Source organism: Pectinophora gossypiella, chromosome Z, assembly GCF_024362695.1.
Source record: "Pectinophora gossypiella chromosome Z, ilPecGoss1.1, whole genome shotgun sequence".
NCBI classification, from domain to species: Eukaryota; Metazoa; Arthropoda; class Insecta; order Lepidoptera; family Gelechiidae; genus Pectinophora; species Pectinophora gossypiella.
Window position 1 is genome coordinate 18,627,864 of NC_065433.1, and position 25,446 is coordinate 18,653,309.

The following is a 25,446-nucleotide window of genomic DNA, read 5'->3' on the forward strand; positions in this document are numbered from 1 at the left end:
GTAATTATCGAGGAAATACAAGGAAACCCTCAAGAATAAGCTAATAATGTACACATTTGAAATGTGCAAATATAGCCCTTTCATTTGATACCTAACACAATACCATTCGAAAAAAAATGTGTTTAGTTTATGTCCTCTAGAGGGTGCCACATTGAATTTAACGCAACGTTACATATCCTATAACCACCATACAATCAAGACGCTTCTAGTGACTCTCATTTGTCAAGTTCTGACAGGTAGATTAGGAGTTAGGTTAGAACAGACATGTATACTCTTTTTGGCTTCGCTGCTTTTGGGTAAAAAGGTAGAATTAATACAGGGCCCCATCTTTGTCAGGCAGTAGCTACTATAATAATTTACTTATATTTCAAGAAAATACGCATTAATTCTCGAGAAATCCTTCCAACCTTTCTATTCTACATTCGGAGCCGATAATACGTATAGAGCGGCAATTTCCTAAACGTCACAATAACAGAGCGATGTACCTAACAGTGTGTACATAATATATATCTACAATATTGTAGATCCCTCCACGAAATAGCATAATGTAGCAGTCCCGATTTCCCATCAATAAAGTTACGTTAAGGCGGCGAATTAGCATAGGATCGATATTCGTCGTCTTCGCGGTACTGAGCTGTGGCAGGCACCGACAGGGGGAATGGAGGGGATATTTACTTTAGGGAGCATGTAGGAAATTGTACCTATGTTTGGATGCGGTCTTTGGTAACGAAAACATTTTTCATAGGCGCGGGCTAGCTAGTGTCTATCAATAATGCGGACGGATAGCGGGTGGGTATAATTTACTTACTTGTATACTGAAAGCATTGACTAACTCGGAATAAATCGGAGTTCGGTAAATAAATTGGGTGAAGTTTGTTACTACAATAATTACTTATTGTGCCACCAATTATGGGGAAATAAACATTTGTTTCGTTACACGAAATTCAATGCAATTCTTTAGCAGGTACACACATCATCGTACAAACTACAAACATTGCGTCAGCTTGGTTCAGTTCCGTAACGTTGATTTACCTACAATCATTTTGTAAATTCTCTTGTTTACTGTATTCTGAAAAGTAAAGAATAAGGTAATGTTTCATCATTATCATTCCAAGTATTCTATTACAAAAGAAGGCACGGTAATCTTCCAAAGGTTGCTGACAAAGGTCTTGCTGTGTATTATCTCAATTCAGTAGAATAACATGAAGGATAACCGTTTTCACCACGTCAATAACTTAACATACGGCTTTCTAAGAAGTCACCGATAATTTACAAGCTACCGGTACTGAGCGTGGAGGTTTTATTTCTTTTTATTTTTCGTTTTAAGGCCTCACTGTCCAACTAGCCACGATAAAGTATCCCGCAGTGCCGCGCCGAAATCGTTACGAATCGAAATACCCGATGTAATCGATGCTTCAACAATCGATTTAATTAGAATTATCGGCATTTTTATCGTACTGCCGAGGCTAAAAGTACTGTTGAGTAAATATGTATTGTATGATGATGTATTTGATATCATTATAGTGGTATTATCATTTTCTACGAGTATGTGTATATATACCGATGGTGAATCTTAAATAAACAAATAATTGTAAGAAATGCTTTTTACCATTTTACTATACCCGAACTCTGTATAACTAATAATTACGATTAATTGTACTAAGAAAAAAGTAGCAAGTATGGGATACGCCAAAATATAAAGTTGTATCTAAAAAAATACCGTAGCGGTCTCCATACGATTTTCGATATCCAGATAAAGATCAGGCGAGTTACAAAAGTTCACATTGAAGCAATTCGCCAAAGACAAATAATGCTTTTTCAAAAAAAATATTCAAAATCAAAAGTGTTTTATTGCATTGTTTTTTCATTGACATTGCGCAAATTTATATGTGTCAAATAGGAATATTACTTTTTGATGAATTGCTTCAATATGGCCTTTGTAGACCCCAGTACTTATATAGCCGGTTTAATTATATTATATTATTGTATTAAATGACTTATGTAGAATTTCGTTCATGATAGTCCTCTATCGCTAAGTTACAATTCACGTCGTCAATTCCTTAAGTCTCCGCCGTCCACTATAAAGCATATACCAATCGCCCCCTACTGATTTTTATATTCGATACTCGAACAGAATAAAATTATAAAGGGCATTAATAACTCACTAAGTGATATATGCATATGTTGGTAGCGGACATATGCAAAGTTTGTTTTACTTTTTATAAGGACGATTTACGCTTCCAATTACTGTAGCTAAATTGTGTATTGATTTGTTTTTGAATTAAGTCTGTTTGTTTATCTCCGCTGACGATTCCGATAGCGAGATTTATGTGTCGAATCTTTTTAATTTATCGCATGACGGTTAACAGAAGCAAGCTTAAGTAAAGGTAGCTTCGTTGGATCCTGAGTGCTATAGTAACATTATCATTGGTTGGATCAGTCATAGTATTTTAGTTTTCCAGTGAAAGACGTAAGTAGTAAAAATATTCAAATGCTACTAAGTTAAGTAAATACTTTTGAATTACAATTATGTTGTCCATAAGAAATGCGTACGTAATTTATATATTTGTTTCATCATTTATTCTTCGATTGAAAATATGATTTAAACATTTGTGCCTGAATCTCGAGGTCAGAGCGAATAAGCATTTTATAAGGAATTGGGCGCTCTATATTAGTCAGGAACAACCTATTTTTTAAATATAATTGTTTATAAGCCTACTTTAACAATACTTTGGTTAGTACCTTAACTAACGGACTTACTTACAGTACAGTATGTTCAATACTTACAAGCTAAATGTTAGTCAGTAATAAAGCGCCGATAATCGAGATACGTAATGTCGATTTCTATCAAAATCGAGACGATATCGATTACACTTCACCAGAATCGCAGTCTCACCGGGAGCGAGCTGGTTTATTAATATATGTTGTAGACCATAATAAAATTGGCTGACAACATTAAATAAGTGGCGAGAAACACATTTATAAGAAATCGAATACATTGGTATGCAAGCAGCTTTCCTAAGTTCTTTCGAAGTTAATGGACTGTGAGATTTTACTTTGTCGCATGGTCGTTTAGATAAGATATTAAATGGTCTATCTAGGTGTGTTACATAAATAAAAGTAGCCAAATGTTACTGACACTCCATCGTGTTTATTCTTATTTATTAGTTTTATACCGAAGTAAAAAAAGTGAAAATTATGACAGTAGCAAGATAATTTTCTCATATTTTATAAAAGCTTATGCCCAGAATTATTATATAACTCTATATTAACAAATCAGAGTTCTTCAAAAGTACTAATTTTGAGACGAGTATTAATATTATTCTACTTATTTACCTCTATAAAAATGTTCTCTTTTCTGGAGTTACACAATTAGTACTCAAATTTTATAAAATAAGATAATTTTGCGAAATTTTTGGTCTTCTTCTTCTATCGTGTGGGTCTCTCTTCTTATCATGTGGGTTGTGACTGTTGTGAGGTGAATTACCAACCTCATCAACCCTGGTGTCAGAGTTATTCATGTTATTATTGAGCCGCCACCTTTGGCGGCCTCTGACATGGCTCATGTAACGACTACTTACACCAGTAAGTAGTAACCGGGAGCAACGGCTTAACGTGCCTTCCGAAGCACGGATCATCTTACTTTTTGGACAATCAGGTGATCAGCCTGTAATGTCCTAACCAAACTAGGGATCACAAAGTGTTTTTTTGTGATATGTGTGTGGATTCGAACTCGGGACCTACGGTTCGTGAGCTCAACGTTAAACGACTGGACCACAGAGGCCGTAATTTTTAATTTCGTTTTCAGTATTTTTTTGATCCAGACTCATCTTTTCTATGATAGCTGTCTTGCGAGTATCGTGCTTTTTATGAAGTGCTTGGTTCACAATTTGTTACTTGAAGAGTTCAATACTTACCTTGGAAGTAGCTCTTGGTTCGCAGGTAGCTGACGGACAGCCGCAATATGGAGAGGCGGTCGAGCTTGCTGAGGATGTTCTGCTCGAAGGGCAGCAACGAAGCCAGTGTGTCCAGCTCGGCGTTGAGTCGCTCCCGGTGTCTCTTGCTCGGGTTACTCTTGGTGACGCCGTCTTTTGAAGGTGGTTTGATACTGGAATTAAAATGTAATCATATAAGTATTGCGGCGATCAATAAAATGTACTGATACAAGGAATGTTGGCTTGATTTCTATGAAGTGCTATGGGACGCCTTATACCGCACGAACGGGATTATTAAGGTCATGCCATTAACTACTTGGCCGGACAAATGGGAAGCGCTGAGGTTCTCATCCGGTGCACGAAAGAGAAAGAAAGAAAACATATTTATTCGGCATCCTTAACTCTAATTAACGAAACATACTTAGGTAATTAAATAGCCATAAACTGTCAATATTTTCAGGTAAAAATCTAAACATAACATGCACAAAATAATTTTAAATTGGCGAATCTTATTTCTGTTTTATGAAATTGTAATGCGTACGCGTAAGTTACCGAACAGTTATAAATTCTGAAATCAAAGCTAATTTAATTACGTACTTGACAATTTCATTAGTTAACAACTAATAATATATTTTTATTTAAGTAGATGAAACTGAAAATAAATAATATTATAAAATAAACAATTAGGCAAGTCGAAGATGGTTTGAGACGATATTATCGTGGATGTTCCGCTTGCAAACTCCCGTGTTCTGCGCCCCACCGATCCATAACATTACTTTATTTCAGATCATTCATATTTCTAAGAGGCTATTTAAAATGACACATCACATTATGCTACTAGCCTAACGGTAGCATTCGGGTACACTTAGCCGACTAACGAGGTCCAAGTCACGCAAGCTCACTTGTTAACATAAGTTATGCGGCGGATAAGGGGTGAGCAAGCTTACTGCATTATTGTGCTTAACCTTTTTTTGGGGAAAATTTGTGTAAGGTTTTTTGGGAAAATGTCGCCTAGCGACCGAGTAAGTACGCCGTCTGTTTGCTTGGAAGCAGTTATCGCGAGGCATTAACTGCTTTTCCTGGCATGCCGCGTTTATAGCACACTTCTGATTAGCTAGCCAATTACCTTTCTGGTAAATAATTCTTTCAGATTATTCAATTAAGATTATTCTTCAACTCCTCGTTAAAAACCTAAAGATAGCAATCGTATTTTCTATTTCAAACAATAATGATAAATGTGCATTTAATTCCTCATTAGGTAGGCGATTCCGAAGCCTTGATTCAATAACAAATTAATGTGTGCAACAAAAAATCTGACGTAGAGTGTAATCTATTTTAATTAGCATTTGTCATGGTTGAATTATATTTTGAGTGTGGACATGGATCCTATTTGTTTTTGTTAATCTCGCCGGCATTGTGTTTTCTTAAATTAGTCAGAAAGACAATAAATCTATGGATACGCCTGAATATTATAAAAACTATTTAACACCTTTCATTTGACTTTATCTAAGTTGTATTCGAACTAGTTATTTGATGAATAACTAATCTTATGCATCAATTTTTTTGTGTGAAATCTTTTTGTATTGTAATTTAGATTGATTTGCAATTTATTTACAATATAATTGTAATTGGTAGACTACTTGAAAACATTTTTTTATAGTAACAACAAAAGTTTAGAATTTCATTAAAATTGCGAGTCACGTCCGTAAAGTCTGTTCTTTATGGTAGGTATAGTGCTTCTAAGTTGCATTACCATGTTATATTGCTTGTACCTGATAGGCCACTCCAATGTTTTCTCGTTCAAAATAACTACATACATTCGGACATTACTCATTGCCGCCCGTCGTTTTCGTTGATTTATTCAAAGTTGGGTATCAAACGGCGTATGCTCGGCTCTTTGATACAACTCTCATACAATTTGTATTAATACACCGCCCTTATCATCATAAAATCAACTCTAAACACCAATACTTAAAGTGCACAAGAGTATGTGCTAAGTTGAGCGTAAGTATCGTAAATCAATGACCGATTATTTCTATAAATTGTAACTCGATTAAGTTATAATCGATGGTCGATAGTGATAGGTTATGTATACCTATTTGTAGTGATAATGTTAAGTAATGTTTTCTGATTGAGATTTGTTAGACCACATTTTAGGGTTCTATTTAGTATGTCATATAATATTTGTTTTATTTATATGGTATAAAATCAATATTTCGAATGATATTTAGAAAATTAAAAATACAACAGGTTCATCACTGCCGCTCGGTCTTAACCGTGTTTAGTCGACTAGCGGATATACGGGTTGGCCGTGTAATAACTAGCGTTGAAACGAATACATAATTGGAAATACATCAAAATTGTAAATTGAAAACTAAAACATTTTATTACCGGAAACTGTTATTATCGATTTTATTGCAAAACGTAGAGCGAAAAGCATGGACAATGGATTATAAATTTATATCTATAATTAATAGTTTACGCGAGGGAAACTTGGCCACGTGTGTCTACTTATTTGAAGCGGTTTGTAATTGAACCTTACCAAGCTATAAAGGTACAATTTATTTATATCGCGGTATTCTTGGCATAATTGTTATATCATTTTAATGTACTATTATTAGCTCTGAGACTTATCGTTGCTGTACACGTCGTTTGTAAGCCTGATGACTTGTTGCTTTTGCTATCACACAAAAACATTTCTAAACGATTATTGCCTACAATTTAAAACATGAAATATCATTCATTCAACGGCCCGAACAAAAGTGGCCTAAGGAACGTTTTCTCATATTTAAGTGTAATTTCTCGCCGACGACGTCTAACGAACATTTAATCGGAGTGCTCCTAATCGTATCATTTTGACTTACAACCGTTTGGGTCGAAGCTGAATAAGAGCATGGTCAAAAATTCCATCTCCAACTAATAACGCAATATTTTGTAAATGTTTATGTAATAATTCGCAATGGAAACACACGAACAAGTTCTAAAGTGATACGTTCGAGTGTGGATTTTCAGTCCACGACGACGCGCGAAATGGTTGGTAAAGCGATATGTACACAGCTTGTAGTAGAAATAGGCGGCATAATTATGAATTTGGTTCCCTTTCATGGATGTATCTAAGCATATGTTTAAATCGGACCTTGACTCTTGTTTCCTATCACGTGACATCAAGTCTTTAGCCTCACTACGGAAGGTGGTATAGTAAAGATTTCGTTTTCGTTAGATGCGTGACAGAAGCCTCGCATGTCAGCACGGAACTACTTGCAACTCATTCAGACCTGTCTCTACTACTCGTTTGTATGGTGTTTATGTTTCTTGGTCATTGACTTGCTTGGTGTTATAATTACTGGACTCGCTTTGAGACCCAACGCTTTTTTTGCGAAATTATCTATCCGCACTATATTTTATATGTTGTATTATTTTGTATATGGTGAGTAGGTGCAGTAATATATTCTACGACATCAATGACCGAGATTTAAAAATTAATATTTCTAGTATCCTCGTTCAAGGCCGTTGCGGAGGCGCCGTCTTAGGGTGAAAAAAGTACAAAATAAATTAAAAAATAGTATGTGTTACGTCACAGACCCTGTGTTTACAAATGTGCCGGTTTGGTGTGGTATAATTATAAACGCGTTAGAGAGGTCGACGCACGACGGGTTAAGGCCATGAGTGAAGGCCTTTGTTTTTGAGAATGACTGTCCTTTTTCGTGGACACATTTCTTTATGACGACACGTAGCAGAAAGAGTGGCGACCTTGCTCGCATTTTTTTTAACACAGACTTTGCACTGCTAAATCATCGATCTATCAGGAGTACGAGTATTATCTTTATCTTAGGAAAAAGAAAGTCTATTATTATTGGACTGAGCGTAAAAAAGCAATGTAGAGTGCATACAACTGCTTACCACAAAAACCTGGATCTTTTCAATAAAAAAAACAACAAGTACTTGAAAAAAAAACATGAATTTAGCGACGGAAAATTCCACTTGATATCAACTCAGAATCATGGTCAGAATCATCCCTCAAAGTTTTCGTTACAATGTCACTAACACCATCATCATATTGTTTAGATCATAAATGATCATCACGTGCTCAGCGGTGAAGCAAAACATCGTGAGGAAACCCACATTCCCGAGAAATGCATTTTTAGGAGGTATGTGACCTAACCTGTATTGGGCTGGTTTTCCCTTCGCGGGTTGGAAGATCAGACAGGTAGTCGCTTCTGTAAAAAACCGGACCTGTCAAATCTTGACCCAGTGTAAACCGGGATAATGCTAGGTAGATGATGGTCACTTATACCCTGCGCCACTTATACAATACGCCTTTTTGAAATATCGCATTCGAATGTGATTTTTGTAAACAAACTTTGCAATAGGCATTATATTTTCAATCCAGGTAGTACATATGTACTTAGTTGCAATTTTTTCCCTAGAATGAAATTAATTTAAAAAAATCGAGTTTTTTTTGATAAAATGACGCCTGCAACCATAGTTGGGTTGCGGGCATAAGCAGGCATTGATTATTTTTGATTGATTACTAATAAGTATAACGATCATTTCGTTGCTTTATAGTGAAAACCACCCCACGTATTAAGTGCTTTTTTAAAAACATTTTCACAATAGACAAGCTTCAATCCAAGCAAAAAATTGTTGTGTCAATTTTTACCCGTGTTGAAATGAATTGACAGAAATCGAGGTTTAATTGAAAATCACAAAAGGAAATAGTTTTTCAAAAAGGCACTCATCTGGTTTCAATATAAGGCAACAATTTGAATAGTTGTCATTATTACATTCATTCAATGTGTAAGCATTTCTTGTATTGACGGCCCATTTACATGCGATTGTATTCCATTAGCATATTATTATGTTTTTCCACTTGTATTTCTTTTGCAAATGATAATTTAAATCTATTTTATCTACGTTTGTACATATTTTCTATTAACTTTATGAAAAAAATATGACATTTTTTAAATTATTCTCACGTAAGAATCACAACTCTATCCATTGCAATTATTTGCAATAACATACTTATATTAAAAATATTGCGTGGATTGATATTTTTTTTGTATTTTCACTGAAAAAAATATTTGGCCATTAAATTTGGTCATCACAGAAGATGCTGTGAATCGCAACAGAACTCAAAAATCACCAATAAATTATAAGTACAATAATGTGGAAAACTTCATACCCCAAACAAAATGTAACCCTGTAGGCATTTAGGAATACGTAAACACAGTAAGTAGGCACTTGTTATAAGTTTACTCGAATGAATATTCTTTGCACAGTGCTGATGTATAATTTCATAATTACCTACATTTGCTCAAGGTTTATGTAATGTACCTATTTTCTTAACAATCGACGATTCATCGGAAAATTGTGAAAAAAGAAGTCGCATACAATAGACAGACGCTCGGAGTAACCTTCGCTAGTCTTCAGCTAGTTGACTGGATTCGACAAAGGGTAATAAATAAATCCGCAATTAATGATGATTTAGTAAAAAAACACGGATGAAGAATAATTACGTAGACATTGATACTGTTGCCATTACTAATAGGTACGTATATAACAGTAACAGTTATGGACCTAGTTTTAGCTCGACTTTTTTTTGTTAAAATGTATTGTCGATGTACAGTTGAATATTAGCAAATGAATATATGCATATTTTTACTTTCTTACTGAAATTGAGTAAAATATTCCTTACAAGCAACCTGAACATAGTTTTATCGCAATCGACCTACTTAATTAACAATAAAGCATGAAGCTAAAACTATAAAAAAAAAAAATAACACGCTGCTAAAGTATTTATTGAAACCTGTCATTGTTGTATAAAGTTCATAGTCGGATGAGCATGTGTGCCAAGTAAAATTAAGTATGCCAATATCATAAGAGTTTCCGCTTGATTGCGCACAGCCTTCGTCTGAATAACCGCTTTCCGTCGATTTTTCTCGTATTCATTTACGTACTTTTCTATTTCTGTCAAGGTTGTCAGTATGGGAAGTAGCACGTACTACGTAAGTTATATAACTGTTTATATACTCGTAGTAGGTCAACAGATTCCACACGAGGGTGGTGAGAAGTAAAAACTTGCCGTTGAAAATTCTAGTTTCTGTATTGTGGTATTGCTGATATTGAATATCTGATAAAAATCCCAGGTCACTTGTACGACGATGGTGACCTAACTGTAATGCAATGCCAGGTCCGACTGATTGCTATAAATCATTCCAATTGTCCACAAATTGCCCAGTTGCTGAGGTTCATTCTAGGCTAACTGCAGGCAAACAGATTTTGCTATTACCTGCATATGCTGTACAGTTCGATGCTTATTTTTTTGCCCATTACAGTCAGGTAGTGTTTAATAAAACAACGTTTGAATGTTAGTACTCGTATGTATAGAGTGTATTTTGATCTCTTCTCGAAATTTTATGACATAGATTGTGGAATTTCATTATTTTTATTTAGACCTACTTATATTCTAATTTTTTATGTTTATTGAGAAAACCAACAGCATAATAAAAACATAATTATTTAACAACACTTATTATCTAAACCTAAGTTATTTATAGGTTTCCCTAGAGTTCTGAAACATCGTTATATATTTTTAAAAGCGAAGCTAAACGAAAGAGGCTCGAATTAATTTTTTTTGAAAAGGAAAGTATCAATAAAAATATGAAACATTATAGCATAGTTTAATAATCTAACATTATACCTATATGTGTTCTATTGACAGACATAATAAAATACAATTAAACTAATAATTGATTATTAATCTTCAATGTAAAATAAAATAAATCGACGAGCATTACTATTAATTTAAATAGCAAGTGTAGTGTACCATTTGGAATTAACCCTGCGAATTAGAGGACAATGGGCACACGCCGGACCCTCGCATGGGTCCTTTGTAGGCATTGACGCGACAGGTAGAGATATCAGACCCCTGCACGTTAAATATTAACTCCTGTCAAAACATGAATCGAGCTCTCTTTGTATCGAGACATTGATACGGAGGGGTGCAATACCCATAAAACCTACCGTCAGGGGCTTGGCGAGGAAATCGAAATGCCTTTGTAGTCTTTGTTATAGTGATATGTGATTACGAAACATCTATTCGTAATATATTTAGGTTTTGTTTTATTTAATATCAAACTAGAAGTAGCGGCATGTTAATACACCGCTATTATTATATTACATACTTATGTTTAGTTTTCATCAAAAAGCAAAGTGGTATGAGGTGAAATTGTACCTCTACGATACCCCGGACACTTCATACACACAACCTCGTTTTATACAGACACTACACATTGACATTATCGTACACGCGCATCTGTGTGTGTGACGTTGGACATCATACGATTCAAGTCTAAACTGTGTTCGAGGGGGGTGAGGTAAACCCAGCTTAGACGCCGGTGGGGAGCGGAAAGTTGCCATTCTATATGTAGTATTATTCCTTATTCTATGCCTCTAAAACAACATTGCGTTCCCGATTGTCAGTTGTCACTTAGGGGCATGCGGTTCCCTTTTAGACCGGCCAAGTAGTGAACGCAGCCTACGGTATAATTCTCTTCAAAAATACCGTTAAGATGGTCAGCCTCTAAGATCATCCAAGCTTAAAATGAAAATAATAGATTCATTTCTCTCAGTTCTGTGATTTGGACAATATTTGATAGGTGGTCATTATGGCTCATAACCTGAAGCGTACTAATATTGTTTTAATAGCAATCGCTCCTCTTGTGTCTTGTCGTAGGGCCAAGTATTTGATTTTTTTTTACAGTTTTGATTTAAATGCTTAGAATTTCGGTTACGACTGAGTTGTTATTTCGTTAGTATTTTCTAAGGTATGATGTGATCCATTAGTGATGCTTATTTGTTCTTTGTGGTCTATGCTATGATTATCGATAAGGTTATTAAAAAAAAAAAAGTGTTATTGATATAGATTTGCTTTAAATGGTATTTACTGCTTCGTTATACAATTAGAAGAATATCGTTTGTTATTAAGTTTTCCGTCAGCCCCCTTTGAGCTTCGCAGTATGTTCTCAATATTTTGATGTATTTAGGTACTTTAGGTACCCTTGTTGTCAACCCACAAGTGAAACGAACCGTATTTTCACAAGTTAAATAGTCCACAACGATTCCAAATAACAGCAAAGCGTCACGGAAATCGATCGTTTGCAATTGATGATCCTTTTCAATCTTGGCCGTATCGGTTATCAACAGGTAATCCAGAGTTGTTGAGTTGTCGGGTTGTCCCACTGTGCACAATGGGTCGTAGTGGTTGGGTTGTAGTGACCACACGCGCGGAAGTAATGCTCTTTAAGTACCGTGAGCATTGGGGGTTGGATAATCGCACCACGATTTTGGTTTCGCTAATGGATTTCGAATACTTACTTATTAGATGGGTTTGAATGCTATAGCAGGATACAAGGAAAGTACGGTGGTGCTTTTCTGTTTCACATTTGGAGATTGGAAAAATTTAAGAATATATATTTTTTAATTCGAATGAACTACAACATGTTGTGGTGTAGCCGCTTGGCTATACCGCTTTTCTCAACTTCTTCTAAGTAACTGTAGGACAAAGAAATAATCGATAGCGTTTTATAAATTAGATTGCAATTAGCGAACATAATCGAACGCTTCCCCTATTTTCATTCCGTTACGGTTTTTCTCTCACGACAGTAATACAGTATAATACATTTTCAGAAAATAATAATCAATGAGCAATTTTTTTTTGCGTATTGTGTAAATTGACGCCACTTTTCTTTGCCACAGTCATTTAAAACACAAAAGAGTGAATCATTGTTTTAACTTAACGATTCCTAGACTGAGAATAAAAACGCTGATTGTAATTAAAATTCACTGTTAAGTTTTTTATTGTACGAAGCCTTGCCCTAATAGAGGTAGGTATTGTGTGGGAAAACCTTTGGCATAGTTATAGCTCAATTAGACAGATAATCATCAATTTATTGGTTATTATATACAGCGCTAAGCATAGGTTTAGATTTATTGGCAAAATAATAATAAAAAAAAGCAATTAAAGAACTGATACCCAGCAAATAACCTGAAAACAATAGAGAAGATGGTTATAATCTTAAAACAATTATTTAATTAAACAGGAATATATAATATAGGTACTAATAAAGAAAACGGGAAAGTAATTATTCAATTTAGTAAGTTCATAGCCGGTAATATATTATTATATACTTACTTAATAACTATTCTAGTGTTCGAATGTTCCATGGGTGGTCATAAAAATAACTATTGTAGGTGCTTTTTTCAATTAGGTACCTGTGTTGTTTAATTAATTGATTGCAATCCTAAAAAGTCAAAAGTTATTATATCTACGATAATCAGTCTTAAAAGGGATGCGTGATGTTCTCATGATTAAAGGGAAGCGCTTCGAGACATAAATAGGCCGTTTATGTACTCATAAATTATACTTTACTTAAATGAAATATGATAGAAAATTGTCGGCATCTATCATATTATTTCATTCTACCTGGAGTGTTTACAACGTTCACTTCATTCGTTCGCGCTGGTACTCGCATAAAATTAATTAGAGTAGATAATTTTCAACATATTCTTGGATCATTCGACCATGAGCATCTTACTTTTTACACTATATATAATTTTTTTTTCAAAATAACACTGACCAAGGGTACTGTCAGTTACTTAAATAACTTGTTGGACATAACAAATAAAAACATAGTGCAATTTAATCGACCAATGATTGGATGACATTAGTCATTCACGAGTTAAAACAAACATTTATTTTGGGGTACAATTAAAATTTATCTTTTAATCCACACCATGACACTCGGAGTTTTAATTAATTCCTCTCAATTTCGCGCGGAGCAGAAACAATAAAAAAATCAAAATGGCCGTACAAAACGAAAACATTCCGTAACGCTCGATTTGCGATACAGGTACAAAAAAAGAAATGGAGTATGTCGAACCGGCTCCAAGCGAAGCCCGGGCAAAACAGTAGTTCAGACGGTGGAACTTGATATGTAGATCGCTTGTGGAGATTTTACACTACACGGTGCCGTACTTTTTAAATGATGCACGATTTCAAACTTGGTGTTAATAAGGAGTGCATTATTTACACCGCCGGCGCTCCTTACGTACAATTTTATGAGTAAACGTTAGTACTTTTGTACCATATCGAAACATCGTGTGATGTTTCTTGTAAAGAAGGTTTTGGTCATTTTGTTTAACTAGTTTCGTATATTTAATGAGTAAATTAAAATACTTCAATAATAAAATATTTTTAAATGTTTAGTGGACGTAGAAGTCATTGTGTAGGGCCTGTAAAGCCGGCATTGCTCGAATTCTACGAATAAATTTTGCTCGGTTGAACCCTTCGTTTTCAATCACGTGATATTTGAGCGGCAATTAACGATAGCCTATACTAAAATTAGTTTTGCTCTTTATTATCGTGGCTTGTTTCTGTTGCGTTATTATACCTATTGTGATTTTAAAGTGAAATATAGAAAACTTGTGCCAAATTCCGTACTGTGCGCAGTGATTTGAACTTTTGCTAGTTATAAACATAATTATGGAAGCTTCATGATAGCTTAACTACCCTCAAAGAAAACTTAGTTTAGACGGGCGTAGCCGCTTACTCGTTGCCATGGCAACGCCAACAAATAGCTATTTCTCCAGCTAAAGCAGAATTCTACCAACCATTTTATAGGCAAAACCCTTGTAGGTGTGGCTTTTAACACGATTTGTTCAGTAATCTTGTTTGTCACATACAATTTATTTGATAGAGGCGTGACTTTAACACTTTACACGATAATGTACATAATAGTTCCTATACGGTTATAAAATAAGTGTATGTGGTTAAAACCACGCCTTTTAAAATGGCAGTTTGGTTTTATGAGAAAATAATTTAATGGGTCGCCGTGTAAACTACGCGTTGAAATCTTTTACAGTAGCTACTCAGCGTTACATTGTTGCTTCTAAGATAACATATTTGAGTTTAATTTAGAGTGTTTTCCTGTCTCGTATTTGCACCAACGTCATTAAAAGTAGTCACCAACTTTGACACGTCGCCCTACCAGAAAAGCAATATCGTTTTTGCATCTCAATAGCAATTAATCGGTTGTCACTAGCATTTTATTTATTGTCTGCATCTATGGAAATACACTTTCCAGTGCACAAAGCGCTGAGCAAGTAAGCTATAGAGCCAACTAAATCCAAGTTAAACCAATAAAGGGTTTTATTAAATGAAAACCTATTGGATTTGCCGGCGACGCGACGTTCATGCATTTTGTGTCGACACAGCAACGCACACTGGGCGTAGGCATTCGACAAATACGTACCTATTCATTTACTCACTAGAGTTTATATTAACACTATTGTTTCAAATTCTCTTTTAATAGTTGCAGACTTAAGATACCAGTGAAAATACTATATTTATCTGTTTATTTTCATGATAATAAGCATTTCGATAGAGCCGGGAGACTGATGAAACCAGTCATAAAAATATTTGTCATCTTTTTACGCCATGAAATAAGTTCTTTGTGGGCTTAAATTGGCATTTAAAAGCGCAGTAATGTGCGTAACAAATGCGTCTATTAAAACGCGACGTGAGTCAGCGGTTTTGTTTCTCAGTATACGCCGCTATCAACCCTTACCCCACAAAGTTAAATGCGGCTTATTCGATTAGTAAACGCAGTTGATTGAATTAAGGTGAACGCACTGCTTACTTAACGGATTTAGTTTTCATAAGGTTTTATTTTGTTCACTGAGTAATTACTGGCTGTACTGTTACACCCTTTAATTTTATGAATACTATGTGTTTGTTGCTGAAGACAATTTAGAGATCTTTGTTTATAACGAGAGCTACACATATATTGATTAGGAGTTGAACTAATAACGTATTTTGTGTAGAGACTAAAATAACAAAAATACCTGCGAAAATTTCTGGTTGATATTATTAGTAAGTCTATTAGGAAGGAACTTCCCAATAGTTCAACTGGTAACACTACTGGAAATAGGGGGTATTTTAAAATTAAGGTTATGAGTTGTAATAGGTATTTTGCAACACATTAACTTTATTTTCAATAAACATATAAATATAAGGTAATATTATAAATCTGAAGCTAAAACAAAAGCGCATAATTGCTTTACAAAATATGCAGCTTAGCTACTGTCTCTAGTAGCAGTTAAACAAACAAGAGAGAACAGTAACAAGAAACAATTATTTTAATGAGTGCCGGACGAAGCATGGAGGGACGATTTTTTCCATAGCATCGCCTCAACAATCTCTTGGATTGTTTAACATTTATAATTTACATAATTCATAATCGTTCGTCTCACAGATGAGATAAGGCGCTGGCGCAGGCGTAGCGGTCCGGTGAAAACTAATTGCACACTTCTACTATTATTACTATGGATGTCTAGGTCTTTGACTTTATCTGAAACTCATTTGTTTTGATTGAGGTATTTCTAGGTCTATGTGTATAGTTATATATTTATTTATAAAAAAACTTTTATGTACAGATTTAAGATATAAAATAAGGTGTGACTTTTATGTAATGACGTGCGGTTCTTGGAAGTTCATGCATGCCGTCTCGTTGGTAATCGCCGCGGCTCGCTATCTGTAATGCCGCACCTCAATACCTAATCATTTTAATTACTGACACAGTTGCTTTAAGTTGATGCACAATCAACAGAATAATGCCTTTGTTCGACGCACGATTTCAGAAAAACGTTGATTGGGAATTGATACATTGTGTTACTAATGGATAGTAGCCAGGCAGATTCATTTGTTAGTTAGTAGGATACGTTTTAATTACTATAGTCGCTCTATCCGAGTTACTATTTTCTTATGACACCGAGTGAGAGCCGTCAGCGCTCCTCTATTTTGTCCGGTTAAGTTAGAAATTATTTTTTTAAACAAAAACTGGAAAAGGAATCTTATCTAATAGAAAAATATACTATTAAATTGTCAGTTCTCTTCATAAAAATAAAATTCCTAGGTATTTCACGGGCAGTGGGTACACTAATTTTATTGACCACTTTCTACAGATTAGTACTTTTTACGATCTTTAATAGTCAGTCTTATATCTTATAACAAACAATAAGGATTTCTAGTTGTAATAGTCACTGGTTTTTATGTACCTTCACATACTTTTACTGCGAATCGGATATTTTTATTGCTAAAGCACCGGTAAGTAACACAGAATGAGATGTAAGATAAATGTACAAAATATTGCATCAATAAAAATAGTGATAGTGAAGTTTTATTAATGAAAAGAGCAATAAATTATCAATGTTTCTTCATAATCTCTTATCTATATGAAATGTTTTTTGTTTAAAATAGTTTACCAAACTAGTCATGTACTATAATCGTTATTTGATCATAACATATTGCATTTTTTTTAAATGTAAAGAAATAAGGTTACAGTTATTTGTTATATTCAGTTAGATACTGTGCTTAAACGTATTGTACTTACATAATTAAACAATGCAAATGGAAAGAGAAAGTTGTACTCTCAACCTTATTTGTTGCAATTAAGTAAAACTAATGAAAAAAGTAGTTAAATACAAATTTTGTACCTATTTATAAAGTACAGCAAGATAACCCTGTCAATAAAGTAATAACCAACTTCAACAGCGGACACAAATACCAATTTTGTTTGCGGCTTAAGATATGGCAAGTGGCGAGAGCGACTTCAAATATTATGAAAATTTTGAATAAAAAATGGCATTGTGATTACATATCAATCAGTATTAGTAGCACAGTTCGGACCACCTTGATAACGTTTTAATATTTTTGTTGATATTTAAGTACGTACTAATATAAGAATAAATACGTACTTATATCACTAATCATAGAATACATGATTATTAAAGTACTTAACTCTCGAGTGAAATTCGCAGCAGCGAGCGTAAAAACCAGTTTCATTACTAAAACTTAGTAAATGTTCTATGTTTTAAAACAATTCAAAATATTAATGGAATTCCATAGTCTAGGGTGAGCACCCCAGTGGGAAGGCGTGAGTTTATGTATGCATGTGTATGAAAAATGTCCAAATAATACTGGATATACCTAGCCAACCCAACTGTCTGCCCGCCGACCTCTCATTACACGATACCTGTCGTTATCGTTCAAACAATCTCGATCCGATTAATCGCAATAAAGCATCGTGGATTCGCATACAAATTTGCATAATTAATATACTAATTAATGCGAAAAAAGTTTGCCGTCAGCGTAATAACAGTGTGGGATTGAACTGCTTTACTAGCGATTATTTTTTTTCTCGCGGACGTGTGGAAAGTGGAATTCCTACAGAGAGATGTTTGATTTTCATTGTAATTATTGGGAGGCTCTGATTGGTTAATGAGCTGTAGTTTAGTCTTTTATGATGTTTAGTCATGACATGAAATTAAAACACCAGCAATTGAACATGAACCCGCTATGATCGGCGCGCGCGCGTGAGCTATGAAGACATCATCACCGTCTCCGCATCGTCTGCTGCTTCGATGAGCAATCGTTGTTTGTTTATTCTTTTTGTTTATAAAAACCACCGTCTGCACAATTATCTATATCAATTATCAGAAACCGTTTTAAGTTTACCCTATCAATTTTCTCATGTCTATACTTTTTCCAACGTGAACGTCAAATGTGCATTGTGTTGGCGTGAACCTTAGCACTCCGAGCCGTAACATAAAAGCTTTGAAAAACTCATATCATGTTTCACATCCATACGGCCTTAAACTTTTATGTTTGATTCAATACGTATGTGAATTTTCACAACCATTTATAAGATGCAAGTAACGACACTGCATCATTAATTACTTTATAATTTATAGCAAATACAATAGAGTTACTTCACTAACTTGAACGTATTGGGTGCAGAAAATCGAACGCACAATACATCCTGAAAATAGACTGAAACAGAGTATAATTTTCATTAGTTAGAAAGAGATATAGTTACTGCTACCCTTAGACCGAACCACGCCCCCTTTCTTCTAAGAGGGCAACTCTCCAGGGGTATAATGGATACCTCTGTAAGCTTATAGTTGTGTATATTTTAGGGGTGAACGTACCTGTGCATTGGGGGATGGTAATTGGCCTGCACGTGTCGAAATAGAAATTCGGAAGGTAGGTACTGGTTCAAGAAAATGTTATTATGTTGCTTTTTGTTTTCCCCTTTTATACGACTGTCGGGCGATTGCTTGTTTTGTTTCCACTGTACTTAACTAATTACACGAAAAAGGCATTGGAAAGTATTTTCAAATAAACTTTGTTAAAAATACCGGAAAAATAATATGTGTTGTATAAAACTTTTTTTTTACGTAGGTATATTGCAACTATATTCTTTAAAAATATTGCTATAACTTACATACTTATATGCTACGTACATCACTTAGTGAACCGCGGAAAATAATAGCTTGCAGAACTCGCAGAAACATGACCAATGTCGTAAGAAATAAAGTGTATATTTTTAGTTGTGGAATTTATGTTTAAATTTTAGCTAAGTACTTAGTTATTGAAGTTGTATGCGAAATGGGTTTACAAAAATATTGTAGAAAGGTGTGCGTCTGCGCGTCTACGACACCCTCGCCGTATGGTCTTTCGACCCCCGTCGAATGTTTCACCAATACCCGTGTGATGCAAAGACAGATAATTACTGGTCACGCAACTGTCTGTCCATCCATTCATATTATGTGGGGTGATTCAGCCACTGAGGTGATTATGATGTCATTCTAGATGGAAAACCCGTACTATATATTTCAACTGAGTTCTTTGATGAACGACATAGAATTAGAACAATAGTTGGTTGCCAGGTCCTTTCAGACAAACGAGCTCAATAATACAATATGACATTAATTTATAAATGTCCTTTTGTTTTGCGACCTGTGAGAAGTTTTGCTACTTTTGTGACTATGTAGCCCGCCCCTTTCTTTCTTTTTTTTACTACGGAAAAATTACTTCCAATGCGGATGGAATGCACATACCTTATACAATATAACCGCATAAGGTAGGTACCAACCGCACGAAACCGCATCCCAGCTGCATTATTTCACTTACTAGTTAGTATTCTAACAATGGAATAAAGTTGAAAGGGTAGTAGATTAATTTACTATTCCGTTTACTTCCGAGAAACAAAGAAATGTATAGAACTAGAAACTAGAAAGCGTCTATTCCGCTGTCCATTTTAAATTTCTATAACTCTTTTACTCAATAAAATGTACGAGAACTTATAATAGAAAACAGAAAAAGAAGTTTACTTTTGTAATGTTTCGCGTTCGTTACGTAAAAGTATGCTATTTTATTATTCAGATTGTAAAATGGAATGAACTCGAACGCTGGAACTTTTTTTAGTCTCATGTTTATTATGGGACTCGTAATAAATAAATACCTCGTTAAGAAAACAATTCTTAAGGTACATAATATAACAATTCTGTATAAAATAAGTGCAAATATTGCTAGGTAATCTATGGTTATAGTTACAAAAGTTACCTACACTAGTTTTAAACAGCTTTTTCATATTACATATTCAAAAAAATATTACAATTTACGAATCTATTCATTCTTCTCAGTAGTTACAATTATTTACTACTATTAAATGGTAGACGCTCTACAACAGCATTTATAATTATAATAAACTACTTATGTATTTTTAGTAGATGTCTACTTCCACTTTCGTACTTAAAATTTTGACTTTCTCGTACCGAATTTGTAGTATAATAGTCCTTAATCAGAAAAGAGAAATACTAAGCTAAAAATAAGAAATACTAGGGATCAATAACATCTATAAACAGTTCGTTAGGTGCCTAGCTGTTTTTACGTATTAAAGTTCAACAGACTACGACGGCTAAGAGTGAATTCTGTACCGACACGACACTAACTAACTAAATGCGGTGTTATCACGAACGTCACGGTGTGGTTGACACGGCCGTCAGCTGACGGGTTGGGGGTTCGATTCCCGGGAGGTAATCACGAGGGTGTTTACCTTTGTTGAAAGTTTCAACCATTATACGGTTTATGTGTGTAGTCTGCGAACAATGCTCAGTTGTGATTGTAATACTGCAAAGTGTTTCTCGATTGCAGTACGTTCTATTGCCGAGTACTAAAGATTGTCTTTCAGTTTGTTAATACATAGGTATTTACGAATACTTATACAAAAATGTATCCGTTATCATAACGGGACGTCTGTAGTTAAGTATAATGTTTGGGATTATATGCCATTTAAAATGATAAGCTCTTGTCCCAAACCGTGCTTGATAAAGTTTTTAATTAAATTTTCGATGTAATTGGCTGACATAAGTAGTTTATCGTTTACTTCAATTTCGTCTTGCGAGTTATACGCTGCACCATGGACCTTCCCCAACACGATGACCACACACGGCACCTCACGTAGCCCCATCATTTTCACTCTTTGGTCCTCACGAACGAGTGAGAACGGAACAGCATGTCACGCGAACATCCCATTCTGTGCCATGATTAAAAATCAGCAACCATCACGCTATCCATTGACACACTGTTGTTATCAGTACACGAACTTATACGTCAGTTTGCGTGTTGGAAACCACGTGGTTTTCATGTCTAGCCTTACGTAACGGTACACGCAAACCACGCAAGGAAAGCACGCGACAGTCCGCACGCATCCTTGTGCCTCAAGCTCGATGCGTGTCCAAGCTTCAGAAACGCACGCCAGTTTGTTTGGTGTCGACAGGAAACTTAACGTCCCTACGAGTGCTATTCTTAAACATGTGCCAGCCATTTTGAATAGAATTCCACCCTTACAGTTATTAAGTATTTAAGTATGTGAATTACTTTATTGCTCAACTTCAGACTGAACTAATTAGATATTCTTTCATATTGCTTATTAAAATTGTACCTAGTAGTTATTGTACATAAAGAAATATACACTTATGCAGGCAAGTTTGCACATCCGAGACGTTAACTCCCAATCAATGAAGCATCAACCTTCAAAATCGGTTAAACTCTATAATAAGTGCGAGTGCTCAGTATCTAAGGCAGATAGCTACTAATGCTATACCCCGTTTGATCCCGGGCCAACATTTGCATACCTCATTGTTGGTTGTAAACGGTAATTTTTGACTTGATAAAGCTTAAAGTTTCCGAATAAAACCGTGTAATAAATGGTTCGATGGAGAAATTAGCAATTTTTTATGCTTTCTAAATTGCCGATGGCTTATAGAATGGGTAAAGGTACGTCTTGATATTATGCTCACTTATTACATTTGTTGTCGATATCTACTAAAAGAAAATAATAAATTGGGCGTTTTACACTTAGTTGGGTTTTATTTATTGATTAAGCGCTCACTTATGTTATTTATTTGCATTCTCAATGCTTGTCTAATAATTTAAATACAACATGTTTATTAACATGATGTAGAATGCTGTATCTGAGAACTTGCAATTTTATTACTACCTATTTAAACCTTAAGCTTTCATTAAAGAGTAGGTATTTATAATTAATTTCACGACATAGGTATTATTGAATATATTTATATCGTAACAACCTGGACTCAATAAACATTTTTGTAAAATGAGGTTGTACCATTAGAGTACTTACTTGAATTATTATTATAAAGCTTCCATTCAGTAAGCATTGAGAAGAGAAAAATTTGTAAAACATTCATGTATAGGTTTTAAGTTACACATGTTTGTCATACAGTCGAGGGTATTGGTACGCGCTTACTGATATATGTCTCAATTATCGGGCGAAGTATGCGCCTGCGCAGTGGGGGATTACATTCAATATAGTGTTGGAAGTTAGATCTTATACCAGCGTGAAATATTGCATTATTTTTGGAAATGATCGAATAAATAACATTCTGATTACGTGTGAGAAAGTATTTACTTATGATAATTGGGACGAGAGCGCATTATTAGAAAATGAGGATCCAAATTGAAGAGGCTTATCTGAGTATAACAACTAAAAAAAAAGCAATTGTTAACGATATGATATAGGGTAAATGTGGGATAGACGCCTCAGTGGGATAGTTGCCTCAGTAAACACATAGCGACATGTATAAACATTAGACCCGTTGTGTTTTGTTTTAATGTAACCCTACCCCCGCCCGTCCTTCAGTCAGTGCCACGCACTTAGCTGGAATGGACGTGTCGCGAGTTGTGAGACAGTGAACATTTTTTGCGGTAATTAATTCGTGAATTTGGTTCGTCTGAAATATTGATAAGCTCGCAACTTTTGATTTTATGAGGTAAGTGTCTATATTTTTGTTTTATTTAAGTGTAGATGTCTTAAATTAAAGATTTTGTTTATTATTTACGTATGTTTTATCATTGAAGTAAACAATATTTTGCGCGGCGTCTATCCCCTCGAAAAAGGATAGATGCCTAGTTTTTTGTGAGTATAGATGCCCTTTGAGGCATGTATCCCCTATGAAACTTTAATCAATTTTTTATATTTTAGATATGCCTCGCAAGTACGTGCGCAAAGTAGGGGCAAGCCCTCGGGGCGAATGGACGGAAGATGCCCTAAGAGAAGCTTTTGAAGAAATGAGGCAGAATAAGCACGGCTTGAATGAAATATCTCGTCGATATGGAATTCCTGCCAGGACCCTGAAAAGACGTTTCGTGAAACAAGATACTAAGAAACTTACTTTAGGTACTTTGTCAATTAAATCATTTTTAATGAAACTACAAAAAAAAAAGTTTAATAGATCTTATGATTATTTCTAGGGAAACACCCCGCTCTAGGCTTCGAAAACGAAAAACGGCTCGTCGCACACATCCAGAAACTAGAAACAGCTGGGTTTCCTGTGTCACGAGATACGGTACGAAGTTTAGCATTTCAATTCGCTGAAAAGCTTGGGATCCAACAGAAATTTAATAAGGAGACAGGTAAAGCTGGACCTCATTGGCTTAAGTCCTTTTTAGAACGCCAACCTACGCTTAGCGTTCGGCAAGCTGAAGGTCTGTCCCTTGCTCGAGCGCAGGGACTTAATCGCGAGGAAGTGGATAAAATGTTTAAGCTTTATCTTCAAGTATTGACAGAGAATGACTTACTGGACAAACCAGACCGTATATTTAATATCGATGAAACTGGGGTTCAATTAAACAATACTCCTGGAAAAGTTATCGTGACGAAAGGGACGAAATCAGTTCATTCGATAACGTCTGGAGAAAAGGGAGAGACTATGTCAATAATAGCTTGCTGCAATGCCGCTGGAAACTTTCTCAGCCCTGTTGTTATTATTAAAGGAGTCAATAAAAAGCCCGAATTTCTAGATGGTCTTCCTCATGGTTCAGATGTTTACATGAACAAAAAATCAGCCTATGTTAATGCGGAGTTATTTCAGAAGTGGCTAGTACAGCATTTCGTACCACGAAAGCCTCAAGGCAAGGTTATTTTGCTTCTAGATGGGCATTCTTCTCATACGAACTCTGTCGAAATGTTGGAGACTGCCGAAGAAAATGGTATAATACTTTTTTGTCTGCCAAGCCACAGCACGCAAGCTTTACAACCCTTAGATCGTAGCTTTTTCAAGCCATTTAAGACTTTTTTTGCAGCTGAGACGAAAAACTGGATGCTTACAAACAAAGAAAAAAAAATCAACCGTTTAATAGCTGGCAAGCTAATTGGTAATGCATGGATTCGAGCGACTACGCCTTCTAATGCTATTTCGGGCTTTAGGGCTTGCGGTATTTACCCTTATAATCCGGCTGCTATACCAGAAAATTTCTTTGCAATCTCCGATTTGTCGTCAAGCAACCAACTCCGTGATGAGCCACAAGATATCTTACCTGAAAATACGTTACAATTACCTGGTCCCTCATGTAGCAAACAGTTGTTGCCAGAATCAAACTGCAATGAGGTTTCGGCTTTGGCTGAAACTCAAACATCTACACTAACAAATGTTGATCAAACACATGAGAATTGTGGAAGTCATGATACAGCTAGAGAAAATTCTCCATCTCTTATTTCTCAATTTGATTGTCTGCAGCCAAATGAAGAAGGCACAAAGGAGACACCTAGTAAGTTTTTGCAAGAATGTTCCCCTGTACCGAAAATTCCGATACCTTTATACAAAAGAGGAAAACAATCAGCTGCAGTATTAAATTCCAAAGAAAACATAGCTAATAAGAAAATCAAAGATATGGCTACTCCTAACATACCATGCAAAAGAAGTAAAATAAAAGTACCAAGGAAGATAGCAGAAAAAAGGGCAAGAGTAGCTTCAGAAGAGACAGATTCATCTGCTACAAATGATTGTGATGAATCTTTCAAAGAAAATGAATCTCATGTTGACGTAAAACAGAAAAATGTAAAGAGAGCTAAGAAATTAAAAATAAATAAAACTTCAAGTGTTAATGAGATTCAACGTCCCATTCGTGCTGTTCAGAAAAAGCAACGAATAACCAAAAACGCCAGTAAACGAAAGGCAATCCCTTCTTATTCTTCTGAATCGGATGAAAATTCGTCAAATGAATGTTTGGAATGTTTTGAAAGTTACAAGGAAACAAAATCAACGGCAGACTGGATCCAGTGCGTCATGTGTAAAAAATGGCTGC

General features: G+C 35.1%; 2 protein-coding genes across 2 annotated transcripts in view; one reads left to right on the forward strand and one right to left on the reverse strand.

The window, feature by feature from the left end:
• The window catches only part of LOC126380567 (aryl hydrocarbon receptor), an 87,436-nt gene that overhangs the window by 39,793 nt on the left and 22,197 nt on the right, over nucleotides 1-25,446 (reverse strand). The window contains exon 2 of the mRNA XM_050030067.1: nucleotides 3,918-4,108. The gene's annotated coding sequence lies outside the window, so the exon portion shown is untranslated. The remainder of the gene's footprint in view (nucleotides 1-3,917; nucleotides 4,109-25,446) is intronic.
• The window catches only part of LOC126379735 (uncharacterized), a 51,961-nt gene continuing 50,412 nt past the window's right edge, over nucleotides 23,898-25,446 (forward strand). Inside the window, exon 1 of the mRNA XM_050028549.1 lies at nucleotides 23,898-25,305. Coding sequence (XP_049884506.1) covers nucleotides 23,898-25,305 — 1,408 coding nt within the window. The remainder of the gene's footprint in view (nucleotides 25,306-25,446) is intronic.